General features: G+C 38.9%; 1 protein-coding gene across 9 annotated transcripts in view; it reads left to right on the forward strand.

Annotated features, from left to right (window-relative positions):
* The window catches only part of ATE1 (arginyltransferase 1), a 69,678-nt gene that overhangs the window by 11,133 nt on the left and 42,045 nt on the right, over positions 1–16,500 (forward strand). For 6 of the 9 annotated variants that reach the window (XM_052677111.1, XM_052677114.1, XM_052677116.1 and 3 more), the window contains 2 exons: positions 1,038–1,166; positions 14,051–14,083. In XM_052677111.1, the coding sequence (XP_052533071.1) occupies positions 1,038–1,166; positions 14,051–14,083 (162 nt within the window). Of the gene's footprint in view, positions 1–1,037; positions 1,167–2,211; positions 2,341–14,050; positions 14,084–16,500 lie in introns of all 9 variants that reach the window. The other 3 variants (XM_052677117.1, XM_052677110.1, XM_052677112.1) reach the window with 2 other exon arrangements.

The raw sequence follows: 16,500 nt of genomic DNA on the forward strand, positions 1-16,500 counted from the left end.
AGGAAGCTGGAAAGCTTTCTGGATATGTACCTTTTCCTTTAGCTACTAATGGAATTAAAAATTGAATTTGAATCGAATTTCTGGTACTTATTTGAGATGGTGCTGACTTAAAAGATTGCACTCTAAATAACTGACAAGAAACTGTGGAACTGATCTGTAATTGCTAACTGTTCCAGGTTTGTGATGTCACCTAACAAGTAAAGTGGCCCTGTCTGAATGTTTTCATTAAGATGATGCAGGGAGAATTTGAAGGAGAATGATTCTAGCAGTTTTTTCTTCTCAGATTGTTCCTTGCTGTTGTTGATAAATTTTTCTTTGTACATTATAGCCAGTGGTATTTGTGAGAATGACCATAGTGAAAGTTCACCATTCATCATGTGGTAGCATTCCTTTGGTCAGGAAGCAATCTTTTTTAGTAAGAACAGTTTAATTTATGGATTTTTAAAATTTATTTTCTTGTATGTAAGGGTGGTGGTAGGAAGGACACAATTTCCTACCTAAATTAATTAGTAATTGAATAGGGGAACAGAGTTTCCTCTTCCTCCTTTAATTTGAAAAATACCTGGAAATCCTCCTAGGACCATTGCAATGCAAATGTGGTCTGCCTGGATCCAAAGAGGACAGATATGAGTCTTTCAAATGCATGAATCCTTCGAGTATTTTTCAGTACAATGAGAAAACACAGGAACAGAAGATTTGAAGATGTATCAAAAATCTCTTTAAAATGTCAATCTGCTTCCCATTTGTGGGTCTTAGTTCCTGAAAACCACTTATGTGGTTCTTCTATAGGCGTTTCAGTTCATTCATCATTTGAAAACCTTGTATTTACACTGAATTACATACAAAAGCCTTCAATAATGTGAAGTGAGTAGAAGAATTGAAAGGCTGTTGTCTAATATTAATCAAAGTGGTAGGGCTCTTTCAGGAAGTGAAAAATTCTCTCTGTTGTGATGCCTGTATGATATGTTATATGATATGTTATAAATGTGTAATTATTGCATGGTACTGTAATAATAAATGTTTAACTTCTTCTGAAGGTGAGGGTGGTGAGATCATCTCCGCCAAGTTCACAGTTCAAAGCCACATTTCAGGAGTCTTACCAGGTCTATAAACGTTACCAGATGGTTATTCACAAGGACCCACCTGATAAACCAACTATAAATCAGGTCAGAAGGCCAAATGAATTGTATGCAAAGCTCAGCTTCCCCCTCCATTTCATGTGTCTTGCATAGATTCTAGAAGAAGCAATTGTGGATTTTATATCCATCTTACACTCAGGAGTACGTAAAATACTGCATCAAGTGCAATCAACGTCCTGAAAGTGCAAACCTTTGACATCTCTTTTTTGAGTGCTCTGGATATTTGGTCTTAGTTGCAGATGGAAAAGCTGAGAGTTAGATGGCTGTGCTATTGAATAAGAGATGAAAGAGATGAGGCTCTGGAGGTAAAATATCATGGATCGTATACGTATAAATCTCCCAGGAACTGAAAATGGCTGGATGCTTGCCCTGATAAGCAGTCTCATTGGTTTTGGTTTGAATGCATCCATATGTGGAGGAGCAAACATGATCAGGGCCAACATGTGAGTGAAGAAATTATCACACGTAAAGTCGTTAGTTTGATTTGTTACTTAAATTATGCAAACCTCTTCATTTTCCATTTAAGCACCTCAAGCAGTGATCAACTCTTATCTAAATTACACATTGTTGCTGCCTCTTGTGATGACCAGGTTATAGTTACCTGTGCTGGATATATTACCTCTCAAATAATACTGAGGAAAAAAAAACTTCAGAGTTTTGGAGGAAAAGTGTACGTAGCAAGAATATGTGATAGCTAAACTGGGGTCAAGTGATGTGCCACTAGACATTAAAAGTTTTAAATAGTTCTTGGAGTTGTAGACTGAAAAAGTTGTTGGTTTTTTAGATACATGGTTAAAAAAAAAAAATAGTTTGAGTAAGCTGGTGCTTTGGAGTGTTCTATAATTTTTATTCTTCAATGGAGGTATCAACAGTCAGCTCAAGGTTAGTGTTAGTTGCCATGTAAATATACTTTCCCCTATAGATTTACTTTTTATTACATTTAAAGTAGAATACTGACTTCAAAGGCTTTGAAATGGATAGGAGAAGATCTTCCACTAGCCTTACCTTCAGAAGCATATTATCTGATTATATGCACTCAAAACAGTATGCTTGTATTTTCCTTGCTCTGAAGGTGAGGTTAGTACCTGTCTCTTTTGAGGACCCACAGTTCAAATCATCCTTCAACCAGTCAGCCACTTTATTTGCCAAGTATCAGATGGCTGTACACAAGGACACACCTTCTGAATGTGGCGAAAATGAGGTACAGTTCACTGCATGCACCTTTATGAAAACACTTTTACTGTGCAGTTAAATGGTGGGAGATGGTATCTGCTAGAATGGTTCTAACTGTTGAAATATTGGAGTTTCAGTTTGGGAGGGAAAATGTAAACAAACAAGGAGCTTCTGTGTTTTTTAGTAAGCTTCTGCTGTAGGCTTTAATAAGGAAAAGCTGAACTAGAGGGAAGGGAGGAAGCACTGTTCTCATGCAACACTAACATGTCAAGTAGAACTGTTGTTACAGGAGTTTTAAAGAGATTTGGAACTGCAATATTTCTGTTGGAAGTGGGATAAGGGTATGGAAGTGCCTTTTTGATGACAAGTATTTCTGCTTTAAAGTTGTTTGTTACTTTCATGCTTTTCCTTAATTTTTCTTTGCTTTCTGTAATAGCTTAAGGCTTTAAAAAAATCTCAGTTTTAGTCCTGCTTTACTGCCAAGCATAGCTCTTAACTAGAACCCAAGTTTGCAGTAGGAATAGTGCAAAAATACTACCTGGGCTGGTTGCCTTCGATTCAGAGTGCATTGAGCAGGAATAAGAGCCTTCTACAATAGGAAAAGTTGTTTGTAGGATGCTAATCCAAATCTAACAAGGCTTAAAACAAAAAGACAAGTGGGGTTCTGAGCAAGCAGCCATCTTCTGGTTCTTTGGCAGGTGCTGCAATTTTTCCATTAGCGAAATTAACAAAGCTGGTATCTCAGATCCATCATTTCTATGCAAATGTAAGGCTTGAGTATTGATCTGCCAGAGCTTTTGGTTCTTAAGAGCAAGACTTGCTAGGTATCACTTCTGCAAACTGTGGCTGCTTTCCAGGTAGAATAATAAAACTACATAACCATTTTTGGCTTTAGTTGGAGAGAATGTAAGGGGAGCATGTTTGTAAGATCTCTGCAATGCTACTGTGGAAAGCCATAAACTTTATTTCACTTTGTTTTGTAACATAGTGAGACTTACAACAACAGGAATTGCTGCCTTTTTCTCAATTTCTCATATAAATGGAGTTAGTTTTAACGTGGCAAACATTGGAAATATGTCAGGAAATTCTGACCTATTTAATAGATTTGTAGGAAGCATTACTTGATCTGTGACTTCATTTGTCTGCTTACAGTGATTGTATTTTAGCCTTAAGGCTTAGATAAACTAGCATGCCTTTACTATTAAAATTGTTTGTTGCATTGACAGGAGGGTAAGAACTTCCTATGTCTACTTATTTGTTCAGTTGGCTTTTTTTGTGTTTAAGTAAAAGGCTCATCATGAATCAAGTACAGTATCAATAACTACTTACAGCTCAGTTCTGAAGGGCACCTGGTGCCCTGTTCATCTAATCCCTTTTGGGGAAGAGTATATGGCTTGGTTTAGGCTCAGGTTTGATGGTCCAAATCACTCATCATTACACAAAGTATTTTAATCTGTTTTAGGGGCCCTAATACTTAATCTTTGTGGGAGGAACCTCTAAGAATGGATGATACTAAGCAGGGTGAAACTGCTCCAAGCTATTTAGAAGGACAGTGGGAAGTGCTATCTGAAAGCTCTCTTTTTTCTTGCTCTTTTTCAGACTTTATGCCATATAGACATTATGGAGCCAGGCATTTCTTTCAAGGATAGGTAAAATGAAATTCTGTATTATGCACAGGGCTTTCTCAGAGTAATAACAGGTCTGCTTTGGGTCTTAAAATGGCAAATATCCAGGATTTTTCTTTGGATCTGAAATCTAGCTTTTAATCTGTGCACGTATATCTATGTATGGTAGATGAACCTCCGAGTTGTTGAGCCTCTTTCAGAGAGAGCCCTGAACTCTTGTATATGTGGGGAATTTCTAGGTTAGGAAAAGTATTCAATTTTATATTTGGCTGAACGTTTCGTATTCAGAAACCAGCCTACACTTAAATTCAGAATCCAACAAAGATTATTGTGGGATATATTAACAAGTTCTCTTTGGAATATATTCTGAAGTTGTTGGCATTACAACTGCCTGCATTAGCTAGACTAGTTTCATATTAACTATATTGCATTAAAAAGCAATTTTGGGAAGGAATTTATAATTTTGGGGGTTAATTTAAAATAACACTACGGAAAGTTATGGAATGGTTCACAGTATTAACATACGTGAACCATGAAGCTGATTATTGCTCGGTGAATGTGGAAGAAGGTCTTTTTGCACCAATGCAACATGTATACAATTTTCCATCAAGATTTTAAGTGAGGAGGCAGAAGAGAGAGTTCTAGTAATGCTTCTCTTTTCAAAGTGTGACGTTTGGGAAGCAGGAAACCTCTCTTCCAGGTTTGTAAATCCAAGTTTTGCTGTCAGCAAACCTTTGACAACCCCCTGCATCCTTCATTTTAATAGTGCTCCCTTCCAAGCCATATCTGGCTGTGATTTTACAGTGTGAGCTTGTCTGTGTGTGACAGTGAGAAGATGTTACGGTTGAGGTTGTAAAGCACTTTATTAACTGCTAAATGAAATGCTAGAAAATAAACATTCCATGTAATTAAGGAGACAAACTGCCTTCCCAATAAGTAACTTCTTTAGTGGCCCATGAAAAGCACTTCTGCCTCCTGCTCTGTGAAACGGCACCGAGTCCAGCAGGCTGTGTTTCTGAAGCATGCAGGTTTGTCCAGCCCAGCTATTTAATAGTAAAAACAAAATAGGAGAGAGCAATGTGACTGAGTTCACCTAGCAGTGAAGATTTTCTGGATGAAGTTTGTTTTTGATGCACGTGGGGCTATCAGCTCTTACTCCAAAGCTGGCAATTTCTACTCCAGCAGCAGCTGTAAGATTGAGTTCCACTTGTGCAGATTAGAGGTTCTGTTCATGCTGCTCTTAACAGCTAGTTGGGTTCAGATACTGGTCAACCTCTAGTAGGTCTATTAAAATACTTTCTGCAGCAAAATAACTACATAAAAGCTACCTGCAATTTTTTGATAGTGTTTTCCATGTTTTAAAGAAATGCAATTATTTCTGATTCAGCATCCTGTAGTCCTGTCCCTGGCTTTCTGTTATTGAAAATGCATCTTTAAAAATGCATTGCTGGTTCTCTCCTTTTGCTCCTGTACTCAGTCACTACAGTGGTTTTTGTTTTCTCATCCTGCAGTGGTGGTCTCACCTTTGAGATGGTGGTTTCTGTAATGTGCTGGCAGCTTTCTGTAGCACAGCTCATATTGTTGTAATGCTATCTACTTTTTATTTCTGAAACTGCCTTTCTTAATCTTTATACAAATGATTCTTGAACAGAAATGCTATGCTATCTTCAGTACCTCCTTGCAAACTGTCTGTATTTAACTTTGGCCAGCCGTACCCTGCTGAATGCTTTGGCTCTTGAACAAAACAGTGTTTTGTCCCTTGTGTTAATTTAGGCCATACCTTCCAAAAAATAAACCAAAAAAACCCCAAACATCTTACTTGTTTTACTACTCTGATAACCTTGTTGAAGGCACAGAGTAACTTAAGATAGTGCAGGATTGTGCATTTTAAATGCTTTGGTAAAAGCCAAAGCCTTATCTGTTTGTTCTTTAACCTGACTCATGCTCACCCTAACGTGGTGTTTGGATGCTATCCTTATCCTGGCAGAATGCAGGTGCTTGATAATGATCTTTAAAGCTGGTCTCAAGTTTGGAAATGGTGGAATGAGAGAGAAAATATGAGAATTCCTTCTGGGCCAGCTGCTTTGTGCTGGGGTGCTGAGTTCCAGCTTCTGTGATGAAGCTCCAGAAAATCAGGCTGGCTGAAAGGACAGCACCCACTCACCTCTATCTTGTGCCTGTGTTATGAGTTAATGATATCTTAATATAAACTAACTGCAATATGCATTTTGTATGCAGGAACTCTTATGAAGGCTAATGACAAGAATACAAGCTGTTGCTTTATACAGACCACTAGTGGGTATATTTTACCACTGAGATATTCCAGTATACTTAATTCTTATCTTTAAATGGGCTATTGGGAAAATTTGAAAGACTTGAGGGAAATCCCAAGAGATTATTGTCCAAGGAGGTGGTGGAGCCACCATGTCTGGAGGTGTCCCAGACCTTTGGAGATGCTGCACTGAGAGATGTGGGCGTGATGGGGATGGGTCAGCTTGGGGATCTCTGTGGTCTTTTCCACACTTAAGGGTTCTGTGATTCTGTGACACTATTAACTGGGTAAGTACTGACAGTGAATGAGTAAATGAATGAGTATCTCTGAATGAGTTAACATACAGACATGAGAAATTGGTGTATTGCTGCCTATTGAACAAATTTGTCCAAGGCTGCTCCTGGATGAGTTAAATCCCTGAAGTGCTCATTTTTGGAAGAGATGAAAATGTGCAAGGGAAGAGTGTTTTAGTGTTTGTTTGTCACATCCTGTGTGTTTCTTCTGCCTGGAAGTTGTGTACATAGATCTTTCCCTTGCACTCCAGGGCAGCAGTTGTTGTGCACTGTTCTGGATAAAATAGAGCTATTGCTTGTTACCATATAACTTTTCCTTGCAGAGGTACTGGAAGATTATATTCACTGTTATATACATGATTTCACATATTGCACTTATAAAAATCCCCTATTGTAAACGATTACAAGAGTCTGTATGTTTACAAGTTACTTTTTTTCTGCTTGGGTGGTAAAGTTGCATTTATTTTCAGGGAAAAATATTGAGCTGTAATGGGGGAAAAAGAATTACAATAATGAAACCTGGGAAAACCTGAGTAAGAACAACTCTGTAATGAGCTGAGAGACAGTAAGCTGAGCATCCTTTCATTAAGCAAGCATTGTTTCCCTGTATTCTGGTGAAAGATCAGCTGGAGCACAAAGCTGATCAGCAGATCCAGAGTACCATGATTATGCAAATAAATGTAATGAATGGCACTTTGTCCCCTTTTTTCTTTAGCTGTCCTAAGAAATATAATGAATCTTGATAATATAGCTTTGTCATAATTTCTGCATAATGAAATGAATAAATGCATTTTGGTCTTGAAATTCAGCAACAGGCATTTGAATAGCATTGGGTTATTTTTTCGGAGTGGCATAGTAAAATATGGCCTGCATTTTTGTCTGTAGTCTTTATAAGAGTTCCTGCATGCAAGACTGCATACTGCAGTTTATATTAAAATATTATAGCAGAGGTATCAAAGTTCTTCATTGTATTTTAAAATCAAGTTTGGTTCATCCCAAGTTGCTCTCTTCTGATGCATACATATGCATTTAGGGGAGGTTTGAATCTTAGGAGGAAGTTTTTCAGCCAGAGGGTGGTGAGGCACTGGCACAGGTTGCCCAAGGAAGCTGTGGATGCCCCATCCCTGCAGGCATTCAAGGCCAGGCTGGATGTGGCTCTGGGCAGCCTGGGCTGCTGGTTGGTGACCTGCACACAGCAGGGGGTTGGAACTGGATGAGCACTGTGATCCTTTGCAACCCAGGCCATTCTGTGATTCTATGAACTACAGTGTTATTGTTGCCTTGTGGCTTTTCTCTTCCATCTGGCAGAGCTCGCTCTGTCTGTATTGAACTTGATGTGATATAGAGAAGAAAAAAGCTGTAATGCTATTGCAAACATTTATTCTCAGCTATTTAGTACCATTAGTGTTGTAAAAATAGTGAGATGTTGGCTATTTATTTGTTATAATAGTGAGACTTGATTTATGCACGCAGTGAACTTCATCAGCTCTGACAGCTTGTATTTTCCTTGGGTCTTGGTCCTACAGGCAGTCAGTTAAATCGACTCTTATCCCCAAACAAAGCACAATTGAAACACATTTTTCTTTCCAATTTAATATGAAATAATATTTTTTACTTGCAGGCTTGATGGCTACTGCCTTAATTTTCACTGGAACAACCATAGTATATAGTTCAGTGTATAGCTTCCATTGTTCAGCATTGCTCTGACTGCAGTGTGAAGGGCTGTGACTGGTGATGGAGCCATACCTGTGTCAGCTGCTCAGATTGAGTCAGGTGTGGATTCCTTACATTGCACAGCTGCTAGATGGAGGGAGCCTGTAGACAGGGCTCGGGAAGTGAGGGACTGTGGGACTTGAGAAGAATCAGAAGTTAGGAGTAGGTTCCATTAGTGTTTGGGATCTGGATTTGGTTTTACAACCCGGATTTAACACCCTGATCTAGATGTAGATGTCTATGTTTATCAGAGGGAAGTTGGACCAGGTAGCATTTGAAGGCATCACATCTCAAACAATTCCATGATTCCATGAATTCCCATGAAAACTTAATATGTTCTCAAATAATTGGAGTAAGGAATATGAGCATATGATTCTATCATTTATCACAAATTCTGATTTAAAGGACTGCTTGCAGAAAGTGTTCCAGGCACTTTGGGTCCAAATTCCTTGCTAGCATCCCTGATGCGGCTGTACTACCAACTCTGCAAAGGTTATGCTTCATGCTCTGTGGGGCTGTGCTGTTCTGATGGTGGTACTTTTTATTTTTGTCCACTTTAAGAAAATGTACAGGTTAATGTTATCAAATAACATTGCAAGAATAAGGTAGAAGAGTGAGTTTTGTGTGTGTTTGTACAGTCTCTGAGACAGAAACACTTTGGTGACTGGATCAAGCGTTGGTGTGAAGTAGTGCTACTGGGGCAGCTTTCTCCATTGATGTGTCACTGCCTGGAACAGATTCTGGCTTGAATTCTGCTGTGCTAAGAGAAAGCTGTGTTTGTATATATTTCTACTTTTGTGTGACAGCCTGATACCTGGCTTTCCTTGGAGCAGTTGAAAGGAGGGCTTTGCTGAATGTAGATGTGGGAGATGCTGTGATTCAAATAACCCAGCTTTAGGATGGTTAACAGAAATGGTTCAGAATGTTTTGCTACCAGCTTCGGTGTTTTATATACACAAACTGTTAAAGTGCTTTTCTTGGTTTTTGAATGGTGGATGCAGATGTGGAGCTGGCCAGCCCCAGAGGCAAAGTTTGTAAACAGAATGGATAACAACTGAGAACTTCTTGGCCCTTCTGTGACAAGAAAGCAAAGTTCTGATTGCAGTGATGTAATCCCTGGCTAATTTGGGCAGAACGTGGGATCTCTCTTAACAACTAAGTTTCCATCTCACCAGAAGCATTGCGTTTTTGTTCCCATCTTGTCCTTAACATCCTTCTTGGAGTATAAGTTGTCAACACAGTATCTACTTCACCTTATGTATGCACTAAAAATATATATATATACAATGTAGCTGTTGGCTGCTTTTGCTCTTAAGCTGCATTCAGTTCTTGTGCTATGCAGTTTTTACATGATATTTTGCTATATAAATGTTAGAAATGCAGCATTTTTCTTCTCCCTGCCTCTTCTCTGGCACACTTACTGGCTATTGTGTGAGCTTTGAAACATGGCACTATATGCCTACTTCATTAATATGATTTTTCAGTCTTATGGTAGTGTTTGCCTTTAAGGAAAAGGGCTGAAGTGTGACTGAAACAAGCTATGTGCAGCAATACAAGTTAGAAAACATTTCCATAAATAATCATAAAAAAAAAAAAAATCTACAGTAGTTACCACAAGGAGCCAGAGAGAACAGTTTATTGTTGTTTGGACCTACTGGAGCAAGTTATTTAACTTTTCATGGGCGTTTTATAATGACAAGCTTGTAGAAGAATAGTGTATCTGTGTCAGTTCCCTCTGCAAAGCTGGCTGGACACTCGCTTTACTTTGTGCTTAACCAAATATTTGTCTTGGAAGAAAAGAATTTAGCAGCACACAAAAGATACGCTGTTTGAAAAGGTGCAAAAAATTACTGAAATAGGAATGTTTGCTTTTTTTCTTTTCCAGTTTCTTTCATAGCCTCCCAGAAACACACTTGAGCTACTATAGGAATCTGAGCAAGGAGCCTAGGAAATGCTGAGGAGCACAAGCTGATCAACTCCAAGTTGGTATCAGCAGCAAGCTCCGAACCCGTAGGTCACTCTAACCTTGTCTCCCATTTCTTTGGCTAGTGAGAGAATGTGAAAAGACAAACCATGTCCTTGTGGTTATTGTAGCCCCCTCAGCTTGCCTAGGCAGCAGCACACTTTTAGAATGCTCTTGCATGAGTTCTTCAGTCATTGGAGTCAATGGCAGTGCTCACTGCTGACTGGCTCCTCATGGTGAGCCCAGTCCCTTTGCCACTGGGGTCTCTTACTGTGCTGATTACAGAGCTGGTGCTTGTCTGCCTGCTCCATTCTCTATGGCCTTCTGCTGTGGATCCATTAATTTTATTCTTTAAATGCCTGTAAGATCCCAAACATTTAGGTGTCCAGTCAACTAAGCCAATTGCCCATAGCATTTCAATTTAGTTTTTGCATCCCAGTTTACATGGTTTTCCTTATGTTGGCACTGAGTTTTCTATATAAGCACTTTACTGCAACAAATCTCCATTATTTTAAGAATAATGTTCTCTTAGGAGACAAAGTCACAGTGATTTTGCTCACTCCGTAATATGAAATAGTAATTCTGAAATATAATTGGTGATGGGACAACATTTACTTGTTTCATCAGTCTGATAATCCTTGCTATGAAAACTGCACTTAAGACAAACAGCCAAACTTTAAATTGACTCTTTCCCTATTGACTGTCTTCTAAATGCTCCTTTTTCAACTTTGGGTCTGTGGCTACTAAAGGGTTTTTTTTAACTGCATATTTCTTATTTCTGTTGCTCTGCAAGTGAAGATGAACGAGGAGAGTTCATGTTTGACAGCAAAGATGTATTTATTTAAACTTGTAAGTTACTGAGTTACCAGGTGAAACCCATGCTGGGTTGGCATCCAAAGCGTCTGAATGGCTTCCTTTGCCTGTGCAGCCTTGCAGTTTTATTGCAGCTTTTTAAAGGTGTGCATGTGCTTTTACTCAGTTGTCTTTCTGCCCTCTCTTTCCAATTATAATCCTTAGCATTGTCATCTTCTCTCACTTTTGTTTGAACTTCTTTCCTGGTGTCCTTGTCGCTGTGATGGCTTCTTTATGGCAACTGAAATTAATTTGCACCAAAGAAAGAATCTTGCTGTTTCACATATATGGTTTTTACAAGATTGAAGCTTATGTAATTCAATTTGAAATTAAAATTAGAAAAGTATGACTTTGTGGAAGGAATTTCAATTGTGCCTGTGTGACAGGTTGATTTATTTTACATAAACACCAGCTTTTGACTGCATTTCTTTCATGGTTCGTTGGATTGTTTTTTGGGTTTTGTTCATAATAATCCTGCAGTCATAAAAATGAGTTTGTCACATGAGAAAATGAATCTCATGTATAGTTGAGCTTAAGTACACATGTAGACAAGGTGTACTCTTAAGTTACAATGGGTGTTGTGGTTTTGGCAGTGTGAGGGGAGAGTATGGGTTGAGATGACAACAGCAGAGGTCAGCACATCTAAAATAGCTGTTATTTTCCCACTTTGTGTGTGAATTAAATTCTTCTTTATCAAATGAAACGCTTCATTTGATTCACAATTTCCTGAAGCTTTCTTGACTTTGATTAAGAAACCGATCTGACCTGAGAACTTCAACAAATATAAAGGGATGAACTAATCTGTAATAAAACTTGCAGTGTTTCATTCCACTAAGCCTGTGGTACAAATTCAAGTGCAGTAAATTCTTTTTCTAGCCACCAGTGGAGACAGTTGCAAGCAGAAGTTATGCTTGGAACACTTGGAACGTCCCCCCCTACCCAATGTGGGGCCTGGAGAATCCATACAGCTATTTGAAAAGTGTTGTTGGCTCGGTTCTCTCACCCATAGGGTTTGACTTGCACTATAAAGCTAAAGTTACAGATTAAGAACTATTGGGGGTCTTCTGACATCAAAATGAATAACACATGGCTTATTCTTCTGGTGCCTGCACATTCTAAAGGCATTGGCTGTAGTGACTGATGCACGAGCACCGGAGGAATTTGTAAATGTCTGTTCTTTATTTATGGGAGCACAACTCGATAATTCAAATTTTGAGTTACTTTTCTTCTCCTCAAATACTGTCTATGGCTTCTTCCCATTGTGCTCTCTGTCCCTATCCAGCAAATCATAAAAAATTTTGGAACTGAAGATATTGCAACAACTTGTTTTTCTAAACTTGGTAATTTAGGGTATCCACTGCTCTGTGATGAACACATCTAAAACTGCCAATTATGGAAAATGCACATTACGTTGTTTTCAGTAGCAGCTCAGTAGAAATTCTGTGTTTATCCCAAAAGTTTATCATTTATTCATAGGTCAGCTAGAATATTACTGTGTATCTGAGGGGGAAAGCTTTAGTCTGACTCTGTGAAGCCCTGATTCTTTTAGCATCAGCGCTGGAATACCTTTCAGTGCATCCGAGAGGACATTAAAGTTCTCTTTGAACTAGATTGGGAATGGTCCACTTAATGTTAGCAGATCCATATATATACCAGAGGCTGTGTTTTTGTTAATAAAACCTGACTTATAGCACTTTTGGAAGAAAAGAAGTAGTTATAACTACTTAGGTTGTATATGGGTCTCTGTCCTAGGTCAGCTATTTGTAGTATTGGCACTTCTTAGTGTTGCTTGTTTCTTCTTGTCCCTTGCATGGGGAGAAGTGAGCAGTCTGGGTGGCTGAGGCTGATGCGGGTGTCCAGGACCACATCCAGGTGGGTTTGAGGTCTCCTCTTTGCAGATCTCCATCCAGAGCCTCTCTGGGTACCTGTGCCAGGGCTTCAGTACTCACGCAGTACAGCTTCCTGCTGGTGAAATGCTTGGCAAGTAGTCCCCTGCCTTTTGATGCAACTCTTTAAGAAGAAAACTCTTCTCTCATTCAGCTGAGGAATTTGTAGGATTCTTGACCAAAAAATCTTGTCATTAGTTTTCTTGTGGGTATCATTATATTCTTTTTATCAAGCTGAACATTTCAAGTTCCTGTCTATTATTCTTTACAGTTTGTTAACCACTGACTTATTAAATCACTCAGCTCGTTACAGGAGGGGAGGGAACTGTGTAACACAAACTTAGCTGTTTAACGAAGGAATGTTTTGGGGTTAAATACATACCAGAACTTTGTAATATCTTTTAATATGTTTTATATGGAGTCTACTAGTAAGGAAGTATTTGTATCAAATATGTAAATGCTGGTGAGTAAACAGCTATTATATTTTACTGCTCTTAGAATCTTGAACGAGCTCCAGTTCATTAAAAGCTTGCTATTGTTTGATTATTTGTAGCACAACATTTCATACTGAGTAAAGAATCTAGTCTTGAAAATATTTGCACTTTCAGGAAGTTGATTTCTTTTTGTTTTTCCCTTCCAACTTTAAATTTGATCAGACTTGCTTCTGACTGTGTTTGCAAATAGCCTTGATTAATCTGTATCACAGACGTGATGGCCCTAAGCCCCATCCTTTAGAGATGGGACATGCACTATGGAACTGTGGGAAAGAGCTTCCTGTTGCAGGAGATTCCATAGAAAAGCAATGTGTAATTTAGAATAAATGACAGGTCTGTGTTACAGGGTATAATTCTCTCTCATCTCACTTCTGAATATCTTCTATCTTATAGAAGTTAAGTGACTTGTGAACAAGAAAATATCTAATTATCCAAAACAGAAGGTGGGAATTTGTTGGGAAACTTTATTTCAATTCCTAAAATCTGTTGTGTTTTTTTTTTTGTAATTTTAGTGCTTTGAGATCGTATGCTTGTCTGAGCTGCAATGTATCCTGAAGTATTACTAATATTCTTGTTTTTCTACTTTGCATATTTGGACCGTCTTCTGGGGCACATTTTTGATGTATCTACCTTGATGCAGTTCACACGATTCCTCTGTGATTCTCCCCTTGAGGTAAGCATTAATTCTAGACACGAGCTGTGAAGTGAACGTGTTCTTTCCTTTTTATTTGCTGTAATTGGTGCATCGTGGGTATAGATGGCATAGGAGGGCGCCACGGTGTTGTATCATCAGCAGCCAGTAAGGAAGGTAACACTGAATCTGTAAAGGAGTTTGAGGAGCTGAATAATGAGCTACCCTGAATTTCATATCACTGCAGTAGGAAAAAGAACAAAAAAAAAGGCAGGAATTACTGTACTCTTATGTTCTTTTCTTTAAAAGAAATATTACTAAGTAATTTACTGACCTTGTATTTGACTTCAGTCTGAGTTAAAAGTTGAGGAGAGATGCTGCTGTTTCTTTTCCAACAAGCAAACTGTTGTAGATCTGTTTCACTGTCTTTCTTGTTAGTCTTAAAGAGTTAAGTACGGCGTGACTGTAATGAAATTGTCAGGTTATAGTAATTACGCCGGTAATGCGATATGTCGCAGTTTGAATGAATCCATGTGTGGAGAGTTTGTTGCTTTTACTCTGCTGAGTCCACTGGCCTTTGCATTCCTGAAAGCTGAAGAGTAATAGAGCTCATTAGGCTTTATAGGAAAAGGGCTTTTATCACCTCGTCAACTCAGGCAGCAGACTGCTATTATATTCTTAATTTTGTATGGCTACGTAGATGTTGATGCACGCTTCCCCGCCAGGTTTATGCCAGTATTGTTTCTTACAGACACTTTTTATTGACATTTTGAAGCTTGAATTAAATTTTGTGTGGCACCACTACAGATGTCTTCAATTAGATGAAGTTAAATAAAAGGGGTTTTGTATCAGAGGCCAAGAGATTCTTGAAATTCTTTATTCTGAAACAGTTGCCACAAGAAAATCTAGTAGTGAGCAGTCTGTTTACTCTTTGGAACAAAAATAATTTAGAATCAATTTTAAGCCTTACACGATTTCAATTTGTAATTTAAAAAAAAAAAAAAAATTAATATCATTATTAACTGCAAATAAGTATTGATGCCCGAACTCTTCCTGTCTTTATTTCTTCATTTTGCTGCTGTGTTTAGTTTCACTTTTGGCTATGGGCTCTGGCATAAAGAAAAATGAATAGTTTTAAAAAATGATACAGTATGTAGTAGGAGGAAACCAGGCAATTTTCTAGCAGTAAACAGGGTACAGTAGAGAACTGATTTTGTTTTTTGTTTGGCGTTCCTTTCCTCTTAGAAGCTATATCTGAATATTTGTCTTTTACCCCAGTGGTTCAGCACAGGAGAATGGCTTACCATTGGAATCACTGGATGGTTGGGTTGGAAGGGACCTTAGAGTCCATCCAGTTCCAATCCTCTGGATGGTTTTCTGGAGGTTGGTGGCCCTGCCATGGCAGGGGGTTGGCACTTGATGATCCTTAGGGTCATCATTCTACAATTCTCTGCCATGGTCTGACTGTCCCTCACTACAACAGGCTGCCCAGGCCCCATCTAGCCTGGCCTTGAGCATCTTGCAGGGCTCCCTACAAAAAAACCAGCATGACTAATCACCCTTTGTTTTGGATGTGCATATAGCAATGTGTTTTTTTTAGTGCACTTCATGTGGTATTTATGAATGCTTGTTATTTCTACTGTCTCTTTAATCACTCAGCATTGCGGGATCTCTCTGTGCATCTTTGCACTCAGCTCGTGCTGGCACAGTCTGTGGCAGTGTTGAAGCATGCTTGTAATAGAGAAGTTTTCTTGTTCAGAGTGAATTTTGTCTGTTTTTTATGTAGAGCCCATTGCTTCCTGTCCTGTCAGTGGGCACTAGTGAGAAGAGTCTGGCTCCCTCATCTTCATTCCCTCCTGTCAGGTGTCATACATATAAACAAAACCTTCCCCTGGGTCATCTGATTTTGATGCTGAAGGATCTCAGCTCTCTCCTTGTGCATCAGATGCTCCAGTCCTTAATCATTTTTATGGCCCTTCACAAGTCAGTCTGCATTTCCCTGTATAGAACCCAGTGTTCCAGTTGCATTTTACCAGCGTGGCATAGGGAGGGGGGAAGTATGCAACAGAGCTACCAACACCTCCCTTGAGCTGCTGGTGCTGTAGGTACTGTTTTGATTTGAGGGTGCATTGCTGGGTTTTCTTTTATTCTTATTTTTTTTCCCCTCTTGTTTGGATGGAAGCCTGTAGTGCTACATCTCTGCTGACACGGCCTATATTTGTAGGCTGCATCTCCACTAATCCCTAATGAAAGGAGGAGACAGTGGTGAACTGGAGATATGTTAATAGCCAAGTAAGGTAGAAAACTACCATATGGTAGGTTTTGTGTGTGTGCCTTTGGGAGAAGAACTGCTGGAATTTATCACTTCACGTTGGCAAATAATTTCCACTTGAGGTAGAAATCAAGAGCTTCCTGGTTGCTTTTTCATAATTTTTCTCTGTGTAGGGTAACATGGATTT

This window comes from Tympanuchus pallidicinctus, unplaced genomic scaffold, assembly GCF_026119805.1.
Source record: "Tympanuchus pallidicinctus isolate F22 unplaced genomic scaffold, pur_lepc_1.0 scaffold16, whole genome shotgun sequence".
In the NCBI taxonomy this organism is placed as follows: domain Eukaryota; kingdom Metazoa; phylum Chordata; class Aves; order Galliformes; family Phasianidae; genus Tympanuchus; species Tympanuchus pallidicinctus.